Source organism: Pelodiscus sinensis, chromosome 2 (assembly GCF_052426305.1).
Source record: "Pelodiscus sinensis isolate ZL-2025 chromosome 2, ASM5242630v1, whole genome shotgun sequence".
NCBI lineage: Eukaryota > Metazoa > Chordata > Testudines > Trionychidae > Pelodiscus > Pelodiscus sinensis.
The window spans coordinates 1,405,001-1,419,974 of NC_143053.1; the positions used below are offsets into that span (position 1 = coordinate 1,405,001).

Below are 14,974 nucleotides of genomic sequence, written 5' to 3' on the forward strand. Positions count from 1 at the left end.
CCCTGCAGCCGGCGCCGGAGCATCCAGCCAGGGCCCTTCAGCCAGCGCCGGAGCATCCAGCCAGGGCCCTTCAGCCAGCGCCGGAGCATCTAGCCAGGGCCCTTCAGCCAGCGCCGGAGCATCCAGCCAGGGCCCTGCAGCCGGCGCCGGAGCATCTAGCCAGGGCCCTTCAGCCAGCGCCGGAGCATCCAGCCAGGGCCCTGCAGCCGGCGCCGGAGCATCCAGCCAGGGCCCTTCAGCCAGCGCCGGAGCATCTAGCCAGGGCCCTTCAGCCAGCGCCGGAGCATCCAGCCAGGGCCCTTCAGCCAGCGCCGGAGCATCCAGCCAGGGCCCTTCAGCCAGCGCCGGAGCATCCAGCCAGGGCCCTTCAGCCGGCGCCGGAGCATCCAGCCAGGGCCCTGCAGCCGGCGCCGGAGCATCCAGCCAGGGCCCTTCAGCCAGCGCCGGAGCATCCAGCCAGGGCCCTTCAGCCGGCGCCGGAGCATCCAGCCAGGGCCCTGCAGCCGGCGCCGGAGCATCTAGCCAGGGCCCTTCAGCCAGCGCCGGAGCATCCAGCCAGGGCCCTGCAGCCGGCGCTGGAGCATCCAGCCAGGGCCCTTCAGCCAGCGCCGGAGCATCTAGCCAGGGCCCTTCAGCCAGCGCCGGAGCATCTAGCCAGGGCCCTGCAGCCAGCGCCGGAGCATCCAGCCAGGGCCCTTCAGCCAGCGCCGGAGCATCCAGCCAGGGCCCTGCAGCCGGCGCCAGAGCATCCAGCCAGGGCCCTGCAGCCGGCGCCGGAGCATCCAGCCAGGGCCCTGCAGCCGGCGCCGGAGCATCCAGCCAGGGCCCTGCAGCCGGCGCCGGAGCATCCAGCCAGGGCCCTTCAGCCGGCGCCGGAGCATCCAGCCAGGGCCCTGCAGCCGGCGCCGGAGCATCCAGCCAGGGCCCTGCAGCCGGCGCCGGAGCATCCAGCCAGGGCCCTGCAGCCGGCGCCGGAGCATCCAGCCAGGGCCCTCTGTGCCGTAGTGGGGGGGCTGTCTGCTCTGTAAGCTGGAGTTCCCCTGCACTGGGCCCTGCGATTTCCACTGACTCACCCACATGGGGATTGGCCCAGACACCTCAGCCCAGCCTGGGCAGGGAACAAGGCTCTTCCCAGGGGGACAGACAAAGGGAGGGGGGTGGAGATGCCACCTGGCTGGGGGCAGGGTCTGGGAGCGGGGCAGTTTCTGGCTGGGAAACATGAAGGCAACAGCCTGAGCTGAGGGCTGAGGGCCTGGGGGGGGCGATGGACCCCCTACCCCGAGGGGGCTGAGGCTCCTGGCCCTGGTTCCTGTACCCACGTCCCGTCTGTGCTGGGCTGTACCTGGGGAGGCAGTAACCCCCGTTCTACCGGCTGGCGGAGTCTGTTCTCGCTGCTGCGGGGGTGCAGGGTCGGGGGTCCCCACGCGCCGTCACACTGGTGGCAGCGGTGGGATGCCCTGCACCCCGTGGATGGAGCATCCGGCAGCGAGTGACAAGGAGCAGTAGAAAAAGGCGCGTGCAAGAGCCAGCCGTGCTGGAGGCAGAGCGAAGCGAGTCGTGGGGCGCAGCAGCGCTCGGCCAGTGACTCTGCACCCCGGGGATCGACAGGGAGATGCCTGCGCCCCACTCCTGAGGGTGACATTGTGGGGCAGTGCAGAGAGGGGCCTGCCCGGGGGAAAGCAGCCAAGGCCCAGCTGACTGCCCGGCTGGAAGAGACTGACCCGCCCAGGGGGAGCAGCCAGACCCCCCTGGGGGCGTCTCAGGCTCTCAGACTGGAGGGGGGGCTGGAGCCCACCAGGCCACGCTCCGCCAGCAGCGGTTGGTCCAGGGCGGGTCCCTCCCGGCAGCGCTGCGGCGGCTGCAGATCGAGCTGCGGATGCAGGAATTGGAGGCACAGGACCGGGAGAGGCAGCGGCAGCATGAGCTGGCCCTGGCGGAGCGGAGACGCCGAGGGGCCCGGCTGTGGTGAGTGGGGAGGACCCGGGGGCCTGGGGCGGCCAGGCGCTTGGAGAAGCTCGTGCTGGCTCAGTGGAAAGACGCAGGGGACATGGACGGGTGCTCAGCTCCTCTGAGCGGGCCTGTGACCTGCACCATCCCCCAGCGGGCCGGCTCCAGCCGCTCCCCCCCTTGCTGGGTCAGGAGGCCGCAGGGAGGCTCGGCCAGCTGGAGGATCTGCAGCCGGGTGACTGCGAGCGGGTCGGAGAGGCCCTGCTGCGCAAGTCCGGGCTGACCCCCGAGACGTAGAGGAGGAAGTTCCGGGGGGGGCAGAAGGGGCCAGGGGAGAGGATCTGGCTCCCGCCTGGTGCAATCCGCGGGGCCGGGGCCCAGACCGCAGGGGACCTGCTCAGGCTGCTGATGCTGGAGCAGTTCTATGGAGCGTGCCCGCCCAGCCTGAGGCTGTGGCTCAAGGACCGGAGGCCAGAGGACCCAGGAGGCCGGGGGCTGGCGGCCGAGTTCACGGAGAGCCGGTCCGGGGGTGAACGGGAGACCCGGAGAGAGGGAACCGCGCAGAGACCGGATCTCGGCTGAGCGACGGAGGGAGGCACCTACGAGGCGAGCCCCAGGGACCAGGACCAGCCGTCTGTGCCCCAGAGAACCAGCCAGGGCCCGGGCAGAGCCGGCCCAAAGGGGCCGCAGGACCTAACCGGCCAGCGCTGCGGGCAAAGGGGCCACAAGAGGGCTCAGTGCCCCAGGCACCAGGGCAGGTCCTGTAACCGGGGACTTTCCAGGGTGAACTGGCTGGGGCGGGGGGAAGGGCAGGCCCCCCAGAGGCAGGGGCTGGCAGGCAAACCTTAGCTCAGAGTGGGGGGAAGGATGCTCAGTGCCCCTCCCCCGGGAGGTCTGACCCTCGGGAGGCGGATGTCTCCGTGTACCAGGTGGGGGAGGGCGGCCTGGCGGAGCGAGAGCCTCGTGCCCCTGCAGGTGGGTGGCAGGGAGGTGACGGGCCACTGGGACACGGGGCGGAGGTGACGCTGGCCTGGCCCGAGGTCGTACCCCAGACCGCATGGTGCCCAGCGCCCAGCTGACCCTGAGGGGCATGGACGGGAGCCCGTTCAAGGTGCCCGTAGCCCGGGTGCATCTGAAATGGGGGCCGAGGGCCCCAAGGAAGTGGGGGTCACCGGCACTTGCCCATGGAGGTGCTGATGGGGGGGACCTAGAGGAGCGGCCAGACGGACCCCACAGGACCCTGGTCACCACCTGCAGCCAGAGCCAGCGAGGGGCTGGGGACCCTGACCCAGGGGAGGGCTCCCTGCAGGGGGCTCAGGGTCCATCCCAGCAGGGCTAGAGCCCCGGACCCAGGCAAGGGGGGCAGGTCCCCATCCCTGCCCAGGCTGCTGAATTCCAGGCCGCGGTGCAGGCAGACCCCAAGGGACCGGACTGGCCTCGGCTCAGCTCAGCCCCTGGGGGGGAGGCCAGGAGAGGTTCCTGTGGGAGGGGGGATTCCTGTACCGGGAATGGCTCCCCCCAGGGAAGGTGGGGAGATGGGGGCTCCAGCGGCAGCTGCTAGTTCCCCAATCGTATCACCCCAGGCTGCTGTGTCTGGCCCACGGCGCCCCCTTTGCAGGGCACCAGGCATCCGGCGCCCCCGGCTGAGGCTGCTCCAACCCTTCCCCTGGCCGGGGGGATTTGTAGCCGTGCGGCGGCACTGCCAGGCCTGCGGCTCCTGCTGGGGGGGGGAAGGCCCCAGATGGGAGGAAGCTGCTTGGGGGCCCCTGCCCCAGATAGAGGAGCGGTTCCAGGAGGCAGCATTAGAGATAGTGGGGCCTGTCGGCCAGGCAACCCAGACGGGGAACAAATACACCCTGGCAGCCGTGTGTGGCGTAGGGGGGACCTTGCTGGCTGCTGTGCTGGGCAGTGGGCTGGGGTGACCCCTCCTGGCCTCTGTCTGTAGCATGGCCCAGCGGGGGTGTGACGTGGGGGGGGACCTTGCTGGCTGCTGTGCTGGGCTGGGGTGACCCCTACTGGCCTCTGTCTGTAGCATGGCCCAGCGGGGGTGTGACGTAGGGGGGACCTTGCTGGCTGCTGTGCTGGGCTGGGGTGACCCCTACTGGCCTCTGTCTGTAGCATGGCCCAGTGGGGGTGTGACGTGGGGGGGACCTTGCTGGTCGCTGTGCTGGGCTGGGGTGACCCCTACTGGCCTCTGTCTGTAGCATGGCCCAGCGGGGGTGTGACGTGGGGGGGGACCTTGCTGGCTGCTGTGCTGGGCTGGGGTGACCCCTACTGGCCTCTGTCTGTAGCATGGCCCAGCGGGGGTGTGACGTGGGGGGGACCTTGCTGGTCGCTGTGCTGGGCTGGGGTGACCCCTACTGGCCTCTGTCTGTAGCATGGCCCAGCGGGGGTGTGACGTGGGGGGGGACCTTGCTGGTCGCTGTGCTGGGCTGGGGTGACCCCTACTGGCCTCTGTCTGTAGCATGGCCCAGTGGGGGTGTGACGTAGGGGGGACCTTGCTGGTCGCTGTGCTGGGCAGTGGGCTGTGGGTGACCCCTACTGGCCTCTGTCTGTAGCATGACCCAGCGGGGGTGTGACGTAGGGGGGACCTTGCTGGTCGCTGTGCTGGGCTGTGGGTGACCCCTACTGGCCTCTGTCTGTAGCACGGCCCAGCGGGGGTGTGATGTAGGGGGGACCTTGCTGGTCGCTTGGGCTGGGCTGGGGTGACCCCTACTGGCCTCTGTCTGTAGCATGGCCCAGCGGGGGTGTGACGTAGGGGGGACCTTGCTGGTCGCTTGGGCTGGGCTGGGGTGACCCCTACTGGCCTCTGTCTGTAGCATGGCCCAGCGGGGGTGTGACGTAGGGGGGACCTTGCTGGTCGCTGTGCTGGGCTGTGGGTGACCCCTACTGGCCTCTGTCTGTAGCATGACCCAGCGGGGGTGTGACGTAGGGGGGACCTTGCTGGTCGCTGTGCTGGGCAGTGGGCTGTGGGTGACCCCTACTGGCCTCTGTCTGTAGCATGGCCCAGCGAGGGTGTGACGTGGGGGGGGACCTTGCTTGTCGCTGTGCTGGGCTGCGGTGACCCCTACTGGCCTCTGTCTGTAGCATGGCCCAGCGGGGGTGTGACGTAGGGGGGACCTTGCTGGTCGCTGTGCTGGGCTGTGGGTGACCCCTACTGGCCTCTGTCTGTAGCATGGCCCAGCGGGGGTGTGACGTAGGGGGGACCTTGCTGGTCGCTGTGCTGGGCTGTGGGTGACCCCTACTGGCCTCTGTCTGTAGCATGGCCCAGCGGGGGTGTGACGTAGGGGGGACCTTGCTGGTCGCTGTGCTGGGCTGTGGGTGACCCCTACTGGCCTCTGTCTGTAGCATGGCCCAGCGGGGGTGTGACGTGGGGGGGGACCTTGCTGGTCGCTGTGCTGGGCTGGGGTGACCCCTACTGGCCTCTGTCTGTAGCATGGCCCAGCGGGGGTGTGACGTGGGGGGGACCTTGCTGGTCGCTTGGGCTGGGGTGACCCCTACTGGCCTCTGTCTGTAGCATGGCGTAGGGGGGACCTTGCTGGTCGCTGTGCTGGGCAGTGGGCTGTGGGTGACCTCTGCTGTCTGTAGCACGGCCCAGCAGGGGGGGGGGGAGTCACTATGCAAAGGGGGATCCAAACCTGTCCGACCAGCCACCCCCCAGGGAGAGAAGCAAAGGAGGGGGGAAGCCGCCCTGGCTGGGGGGCAGGGCTGGAAGGGAGTTTGAGTCTCTGGCTGGGATCATGGGGGAAGCAGCCTAGGGAAAGGGGCTGGGATTTAGGGGCCCAGGCTCCCCCATCTCAAGGGGGGCTGAGGCATCCTAGGCCTGCCCTGGAACCAGATTCCATCTGTGCTGGGCTGTACCCTGGAGAAGCAATAAACTCCCCTGTTCTACTGGCTGGGGGAGTCTGTCCGGGCCACTCCGGGGGTGCAGGAGGTGGGGGACCCCGACGCGCCGTCACACCATGGACACAGCTACCCACTGCCCCGGGGCCGTGGCCCTGCCCCTAGCGAGCAGACACGGTGGCAGACGCGCCGCTGGCCCTTTTCAGCAGGGGGGTCCCCCAGGAGTCCTCTTGGACCAGGGGTCCCACTTCACGTCGGCCCCGCTCCGGTGCCTGTGGGAGACGCACGGGGCCCGGCTCACCTGGACCCCAGCGTAGGGCGCCTGGTCCAGCGGGCTGGTGGGGAGGTTCCAGGGGACCCTGAAGCAGATGCTGGAGGCCTTTAAGCACCGGCACCCGCAGGACTGGGACCAGTACCTGCCCCCCCGCTGTCTGCACGGGGGAGGCGCCCGAGGGTCTGCCAGGCTCTCCCGGACCGAGCCGGGGTGCAGAAGGGGAAGGACCCCGGGCTTGCTGAGGGAGTTACGGGAGGGGGAGACCTGCCCGGATGGAGCGTCGGGGCGGAGGACGTCCTGGCTTTCCGGGAAAGGCTCGCTGGGCTCAAGGCCCGGCCAGAGCCCCTGGGCAGAGATCGGGGCAGTGGAAGGGCGGGTCCGACCACAGAGAGGGGGCTCGCACCGGCCCCTCCACGCCGTGCAGCAGCGGAACGGGGCAGCCGGCTCCTGCAGGGCAGCGCGTGGCAGCCCCAGCCAAGGGGAGAGCCAGTGTCCCCGCGGCGGCTGTGCCGGGCAGGGGCCCGAACTTCCCCAGGTCACGAGCGGAGTGACCCTGCCCAGCTCGCTCTCGGCGGGGGGGCTGTCTGCTCTGGGACCGGGACCCTGCGCTGGGAGGCGTGTCCCCCCTCCAGAGAGCACCCTCTTCCTCGCAACAGGAGGGCTTCCGCCCCGTTCCTCCGACTGACTCCTGGGAACGCGGCGGCCGGCTTGACGCAAGGGGCCCCGTAGTCTGGACACACCCTCAGTCCTGTCCCCCCTCGGCCTCCATCCCCAAGAGCCTTCCTGGCCCAGACCCCAGGGCTCGCACCCAGCACCACCCCTAAGCCCCCGCCATGCATCAGCCTCCAGCCCTCTGCCAGCTCAGCCCCACAGCCAGGGCCCACTTCCCTGGGGCGTCACCTCCCTCAGCGTGGTCCCAAGACTCTGCCCCACGGAAACCCAGCATGTCCCTGAGTCTCTGCCCCACAGAAACCCATCATAGCCCCAAGTCTCTGCCCCACGGAAACCCAGCCTGTCCCTGAGTCTCTGCCCCACGGAAACCCAGCCTGTCCCCGAGTCTCTGCCCCACAGAAACCCATCGTAACCCCAAGTCTCTACCCCATGGAAACCCAGCTTGTCCCCGAGTCTCTGCCCCACAGAAACCCAGCCTGTCCCCGAGTCTCTGCCCTACAGAAACCCATCATAGCCCCAAGTCTCTACCCCATGGAAACCCAGCGTGACCCTGAGTCTCTGCCCCACAGAAACCCAGTGTAACCCCAAGTCTCTGCCCCACGGAAACCCAGCCTGTCCCCGAGTCTCTGCCCCACAGAAACCCATCGTAACCCCAAGTCTCTACCCCATGGAAACCCAGCTTGTCCCCGAGTCTCTGCCCCACAGAAACCCAGCCTGTCCCCGAGTCTCTGCCCTACAGAAACCCATCATAGCCCCAAGTCTCTACCCCACGGAAACCCAGCATGTCCCCGAGTCTCTGCCCCACAGAAACCCATCATAACCCCAAGTCTCTGCCCCACGGAAACCCAGCATGTCCCCGAGTCTCTGCCCCACAGAAACCCATCATAGCCCCAAGTCTCTGCCCCACGGAAACCCAGCCTGTCCCTGAGTCTCTGCCCCACAGAAACCCATCATAACCCCAAGTCTCTGCCCCACGGAAACCCAGCATGTCCCTGAGTCTCTGCCCCACAGAAACCCATCATAGCCCCAAGTCTCTGCCCCACGGAAACCCAGCCTGTCCCCGAGTCTCTGCCCCACAGAAACCCATCGTAACCCCAAGTCTCTACCCCACGGAAACCCAGCCTGTCCCCGAGTCTCTGCCCCACAGAAACCCATCGTAACCCCAAGTCTCTGCCCCACAGAAACCCAGCCTGTCCCCGAGTCTCTGCCCCACAGAAACCCAGCCTGTCCCCGAGTCTCTGCCCTACAGAAACCCATCATAGCCCCAAGTCTCTACCCCATGGAAACCCAGCGTGACCCTGAGTCTCTGCCCCACAGAAACCCAGTGTAACCCCAAGTCTCTGCCCCATGGAAACCCAGCGTGTCCCTGAGTCTCTGCCCCACAGAAACCCATCATAGCCCCAAGTCTTTGCCCCACGGAAACCCAGCGTGTCCCTGAGTCTCTGCCCCACAGAAACCCATCATAACCCCAAGTCTCTGCCCCACAGAAACCCAGCGTGTCCCAGAGTCTCTGCCCCACAGAAACCCAGCTTGTCCCCGAGTCTCTGCCCCACAGAAACCCAGCCTGTCCCCGAGTCTCTGCCCCACAGAAACCCATCATAGCCCCAAGTCTCTGCCCCACGGAAACCCAGCGTGTCCCTGAGTCTCTGCCCCACAGAAACCCATCATAGCCCCAAGTCTCTGCCCCACGGAAACCCAGCGTGTCCCTGAGTCTCTGCCCCACAGAAACCCATCATAACCCCAAGTCTCTGCCCCACGGAAACCCAGCGTGTCCCCGAGTCTCTGCCCCACAGAAACCCATCATAGCCCCAAGTCTTTGCCCCACGGAAACCCAGCATGTCCCTGAGTCTCTGCCCCACAGAAACCCATCATAGCCCCAAGTCTCTGCCCCACGGAAACCCAGCCTGTCCCTGAGTCTCTGCCCCACGGAAACCCATCGTAACCCCAAGTCTCTACCCCATGGAAACCCAGCCTGTCCCCGAGTCTCTGCCCCACAGAAACCCATCGTAACCCCAAGTCTCTACCCCATGGAAACCCAGCTTGTCCCCGAGTCTCTGCCCCACAGAAACCCAGCCTGTCCCCGAGTCTCTGCCCTACAGAAACCCATCATAGCCCCAAGTCTCTACCCCATGGAAACCCAGCGTGACCCTGAGTCTCTGCCCCACAGAAACCCAGTGTAACCCCAAATCTCTGCCCCATGGAAACCCAGCGTGTCCCTGAGTCTCTGCCCCACAGAAACCCAGCGTGTCCCTGAGTCTCTGCCCCACAGAAACCCATCATAGCCCCAAGTCTTTGCCCCACGGAAACCCAGCGTGTCCCAGAGTCTCTGTCACACAGAAACCCAGCGTGTCCCAGTGTCTCTGCCCCACAGAAACCCAGCGTGTCCCTGAGTCTCTGCCCCACAGAAACCCATCGTAACCCCAAGTCTCTGCCCCACAGAAACCCAGCGTGTCCCAGAGTCTCTGCCCCACAGAAACCCAGCTTGTCCCCGAGTCTCTGCCCCACAGAAACCCAGCCTGTCCCCGAGTCTCTGCCCCACAGAAACCCATCATAGCCCCAAGTCTCTGCCCCACGGAAACCCAGCGTGTCCCTGAGTCTCTGCCCCACAGAAACCCATCATAATCCCAAGTCTCTGCCCCACGGAAACCCAGCGTGTCCCCGAGTCTCTGCCCCACAGAAACCCATCATAGCCCCAAGTCTTTGCCCCACGGAAACCCAGCATGTCCCAGAGTCTCTGTCACACAGAAACCCAGCATGTCCCTGAGTCTCTGCCCCACAGAAACCCAGCTTGTCCCCGAGTCTCTGCCCCACAGAAACCCAGCCTGTCCCCGAGTCTCTGCCCCACAGAAACCCATCATAGCCCCAAGTCTCTGCCCCACGGAAACCCAGCGTGTCCCTGAGTCTCTGCCCCACAGAAACCCATCATAACCCCAAGTCTCTGCCCCACGGAAACCCAGCGTGTCCCCGAGTCTCTGCCCCACAGAAACCCATCATAGCCCCAAGTCTCTGCCCCATGGAAACCCAGCGTGTCCCTGAGTCTCTGCCCCACAGAAACCCAGCGTGTCCCTGAGTCTCTGCCCCACAGAAACCCAGCCTGTCCCCGAGTCTCTGCCCCACAGAAACCCATCATAGCCCCAAGTCTCTACCCCACAGAAACCCAGCATGTCCCAGAGTCTCAGCCCCCGAGGGACAATCAAATCTTCCACCCCTGGTAACAGGCCGTGTGGAGCAGCGACCCCCCTGCACACATACAACGTGTATCCACAGCTACAGCCGCAGAAATGACCAGTGGATGCTCCCTTCCCCATCTGTGGATTTGCAGGGCTCCTCTAACAGGCGGTACCGAGCAGGGATCCCCTCCCCCTATGTAACAGGCGGCGCCGAGCAGGGATCCCCCTATGTAACAGGCGGCGCCGAGCAGGGATCCCCTCCCCCTATGTAACAGGCGGTGCCGAGCAGGGATCCCCCTCCCCCTATGTAACAGGCGGCGCCGAGCAGGGATCCCCCTCCCCCTATGTAACAGGCGGCGCCGAGCAGGGATCCCCCTCCCCCTATGTAACAGGCGGCGCCGAGCAGGGATCCCCCTCCCCCTATGTAACAGGCGGCGCCGAGCAGGGATCCCCCTCCCCCTATGTAACAGGCGGCGCCGAGCAGGGATCCCCCTCCCCCTATGTAACAGGCGGCGCCGAGCAGGGATCCCCCTCCCCCTATGTAACAGGCGGCGCCGAGCAGGGATCCCCCTCCTCCTATGTAACAGGCGGCGCAGAGCAGGGATCCCCCTCCCGCTATGTAACAGGCGGTGCGGAGCAGGGATCCCCTCTCCCTATGTAACAGGCGGCGCCGAGCAGGGATCCCCCTCCTCCTATGTAACAGGCGGCGCAGAGCAGGGATCCCCCTCCCGCTATGTAACAGGCGGCGCCGAGCAGGGATCCCCCTCCCCCTATGTAACAGGCGGCGCCGAGCAGGGATCCCCCTCCCGCTATGTAACAGGCGGCGCAGAGCAGGGATCCCCCTCCCGCTATGTAACAGGCGGTGCGGAGCAGGGATCCCCTCTCCCTATGTAACAGGCGGTGCTGAGCAGGGATTCCCCTCCCCACATGGTAACAGGCGGTGCCGAGTGTGATGTAGTGGGGGTACTTGCTGGGCTGTGGTGACCCCTGCTGTCTGGAGCAAGACCCAGCAGGGAAAACCTCACTAGGCCAAGGTAATGCCAAACTTGTTGAACCAGTGGCCAGACACCCCCCATGGAGAGGAACAAAGGAAGGTGGATGCTGCCCTGGCTGGGGGGCAGGGCTGGAAGGGAATTGAGTGAGTTCCTGGCTGGAAGGCAGGGTATAAGGAGCTGGGGAGGGGGCTGGGACTCCCCCATCTCAAGGGGGGGCACTGAGGCCTCTTAGCCCCAGTTCCTGTAACCAGATCACATCTGTTCTGCGCTGTGCTGGAGGAGCAATAAACCACCCTCAATTCCACTGGCTGGTGCAGTCTGCTTGTGCCATTTCGGGGTGCAGGAGACGGGGAACCCCCAACGCGCCGTCACACCGAGCAGGGATCCCCTCCCCCTATGTAACAGGCGGCGCTGAGCAGGGATTCCCCTCCCCACATGGTAACAGGCGGTGCCGAGCAGGGATTCCCCTTTCCCCATTGTAACAGGCGGTGCCGAGCAGGGATCCCCCTCCCCCTATGTAACAGGCGGCGCCGAGCAGGGACACCCCATGTAACGGGTGCTGCTGTCAAACCCTCCCTTTCCCTGTGACTCTGTCCCCTCCCCAGCGCTGAGCAGGCCTGGGGGCCCCAATCCTGGTGGGCTTGCAGGACTCTGCCCAACCCAAATGGAACCAGTGGCTCCCCTGGCCGCTACTGACAGTTCAGGGCTGGAGAAGCAGGGACTGACAAGGAGGGGGTGACAGGCCAGGGTGGGGTGACAGGCCAGGGCTAAGCTGCGGGTGACAGGGCTGGACTGCAGGTGACAGGGCCAGGGCTAAGCTGCGGGTGACAGGGCCAGGCTGCCATGACAATGGCTACAGGCAACGAGAGACGGGGGGTGACGAGGGTTGTGGGTGTTGTGGTCTGGGTCGAGTAACAAGGGTGGAGGGTGACGAGGGCCAAGCTGAGGTGACCAGGGCTGTAGGTGACAAGGGCCAGGTCAAGTAACAAAGGCGGCGGAAGGGGGACGAAGGCCGGGTCGCGTAACAAGGGTGAGGGATGACGAGGGCCATGTTGGGGTGATGAGGTCTGTGGGAGGGGGGGCCAGGCCGGGTCGAGGTGACAAGGGTAGGGTGTGACGAGGGCCGGGTCGGGTGATGAGACTGGGGGGTGACAAGGGCCGGGGTGACGAGACTGGGGGGTTACGAGGGCTGCAGGTGACGAGACTGGAGGGTGTCGAGGGCTGCGGGTGACGAGGGCCGGGTCGGGTGACGAGACTGGTGGGTGTTGAGGGTTGTGGGTGACGAGGGCCGGGTTGGGTGATGAGACTGGGGGGTGACAAGGGCTGCGGGTGACGAGTGCCGGGTCGGGTGACGAGACTGGGCGGTGACGAGGGCTGAGGGTGACAAGGGCCGGGTCAGGTGATGAGACTGGGCGGTGACGAAGGCTGTGGGTGACGAGGGCCGGATCGGGTAACGAGACTGGGGGGTGTCGAGGGCTGCGGGTGACGAGGGCCGGGTCGGGTGACGAGACTTGGGGAGTGACGAGGGCTGCCGGTGATGAGGGCCGGGTCGGGTGACGAGACTGGGGGGGTGACGAGGGCTGTGGGTGATGAGGCCTGGGTCGGGTGATGAGACTGGGGGGTGTCGAGGGCTGCAGGTGACAAGGGCCGGGTCGGGTGACGAGACTGGGGGGTGACGAGGGCTGCAGGTGACGAGGGCCGGGTCGGGTGACGAGACTGGGGGGTGAGGAGGGCTGCGGGTGATGAGACTGGAGGGTGTTGAGGGCTGCGGGTGATGAGGGCCGGGTCGGGTGACGAGACTTGGGGGTGTTGAGGGCTGCGGGTGACGAGGGCCGGGTTGGGTGATGAGACTGGGCGGTGATGAGGGCCGGGTCGGGTGGCGAGACTGGGGGGTGACAATGGCTGCGGGTGACGAGGGCCGGGTCGGGTGATGAGACTGGGGGGGTGACGAGGGCTGCGGGTGACGAGGGCCGGGTCGGGTGACGAGACTGGGGAGGTGACGAGGGCTGCGGGTGACGAGGGCCGGGTCGGGTGACGAGACTGGGGGGTGACGAGGGCTGCAGGTGACGAGGGCCAGGTCGGGTGATGAGACTGGGGGGTGAGGAGGGCTGCGGGTGATGAGACTGGGGGAGTGACGAGGGCTGCGGGTGATGAGGGCCGGGTTGGGTGACAAGACTGGGGGGTGAGGAGGGCTGCGGGTGACAAGGGCTGGGTTGGGTGACAAGACTGGGGGGTGAGGAGGGCTGCGGGTGACGAGACGGGGGGTGACGAGGGCTGCGGGTGACGAGGGCCAGGTCGGGTGATGATACTGGGGGGTGAGGTGGGCTGTGGGTGACGAGACTCGGAGTTGAGGAGGGCTGCGGGTGACGAGGGCCGGGTCAGGTGACGAGACTGGGGGGTGAGGAGGGCTGCGGGTGACAAGGGTTGGGTCGGGTGACGAGACTGGGGGGTGAGGAGGGCTGCGGGTGACGAGACTGGGGGAGTGACGAGGGCTGCGGGTGATGAGGGCCGGGTCGGGTGACGAGACTGGGCGTTGAGGAGGGCTGCGGGTGATGAGACTGGGGGAGTGACGAGGGCTGCGGGTGATGAGGGCCGGGTCGGGTGACGAGACTGGGCGTTGAGGAGGGCTGCGGGTGACGAGGGCCGGGTCGGGTGATGAGACTGGGGGGGTGACGGGGGCTGCGGGTGACGAGGACCGGGTCGGGTGATGAGACTGGGGGGTGAGGAGGGCTGCGGGTGACAAGGGCTGGGTCGGGTGACGAGACTGGGGGGTGAGGAGGGCTGCGGGTGACGAGACAGGGGGTGAGGAGGGCTGCGGGTGACGGGGGCCGGGTCGGGTGACGAGACTGGGGGGTGAGGAGGGCTGCGGGTGACAAGGGCCAGGTCAGGTGACGAGACTGGGGGGTGAGGAGGGCTGCGGGTGACGAGATTGGGGGTTGAGGAGGGCTGCGGGTGACGGGGGCTGGGTCGGGTGACGAGACTGGGGGGTGACGAGGGCTGCGGGTGACGAGACTGGGGGTTGAGGAGGGCTGCGGGTGACGGGGGCCGGGTCGGGTGACAAGACTGGGGGTTGAGGAGGGCTGCGGGTGACGAGGGCCGGGTCGGGTGACGAGACTGGGGGGGTGACGAGGGCTGTGGGTGACGAGGGCCGGGTCGGGTGACGAGACTGGGGAGGTGACGAGGGCTGCGGGTGACGAGGGCCGGGTCGGGTGACGAGACTGGGGGGGTGACGAGGGCTGCGGGTGACGAGGGCCGGGTCGGGTGACGAGACTGGGGAGGTGACGAGGACTGCGGGTGACGAGGGCCGGGTCGGGTGACGAGACTGGGGGGGTGACGAGGGCTGCGGGTGACGAGGGCCGTGTACCTACCTGCCAGGGGTTGGGCCCCAGAGTGCGGGGGCTGCCGGCCCCGCAGGGAGCTCACCAGGAACAGGACCCAGATGCAAACGGAGCCAAGGCCCAGAGCCGTGACCCAGGCCACGCGCAGCCACGCGGGGTCCCTCGGTGCCCACGGGCCAGGGGGGGACATGCTAAGGGCTGCCCGGCCGGCTGCGTGGCGCTGAGAGCGTGCAGGGCCAGCCCCTTCACCCTGCCCTCCCGCCCACTGCACAGGGCCAGATGTGCTCCAGATGTGCTCCGGCCCCTCCCCGTGACTCACTGCGGGCAGCCAGTGGGGCCCAGCAGCAGAGCCAGGCGCAGCTCCAGCCCCCGCCCCGAGCGCAGAGCGGGGCAGCCCTGGTTGGGAGGGGCTCCGGGTTGGGGGGGGCGCAGACCGGCAGGGCACGTGACCACAGATGCTCGCCCTCATACCCCCCCCAGTCTCCCTCTGCGCCCTTCGCCTGTGCCCTGCAGGCCCCCACCCTGCGGGAATGCCACGTACCTCGCTGTTCCCCCAGCAGGAGGCGCTGTGGGGGGCCTCCTCGCCGGGGGGGGCAGAGCTCCGGGGCGCCCCACGCGCGGACTCTGCTCGGCCTTTGTCTTTACCCCCCGCTGCTGGGACGTTTGCGGGAGCCGCCCCCGGCCCCGGCCCCGCAGGGACCCCCCTAAAAACAACGGCCAGCCCTCTGGCCCTCC

The 14,974-nt window shown here is 67.4% G+C and overlaps 1 protein-coding gene across 5 annotated transcripts in view; it reads right to left on the reverse strand.

Moving 5' to 3' along the window:
• PLEC (plectin) overlaps positions 1 to 14,466 on the reverse strand; it is a 198,268-nt gene extending 183,802 nt beyond the window's left edge. For 2 of the 5 annotated variants that reach the window (XM_089775874.1, XM_089775873.1), the window contains exon 1: positions 14,270 to 14,466. In XM_089775874.1, the coding sequence (XP_089632000.1) occupies positions 14,270 to 14,429 (160 nt within the window). In that variant the 5' untranslated portion in view covers positions 14,430 to 14,466. The remainder of the gene's footprint in view (positions 1 to 14,269) is intronic. The other 3 variants (XM_089775876.1, XM_089775875.1, XM_089775877.1) reach the window with 2 other exon arrangements.
• Between the last annotated feature and the right edge of the window lie 508 nt (positions 14,467 to 14,974).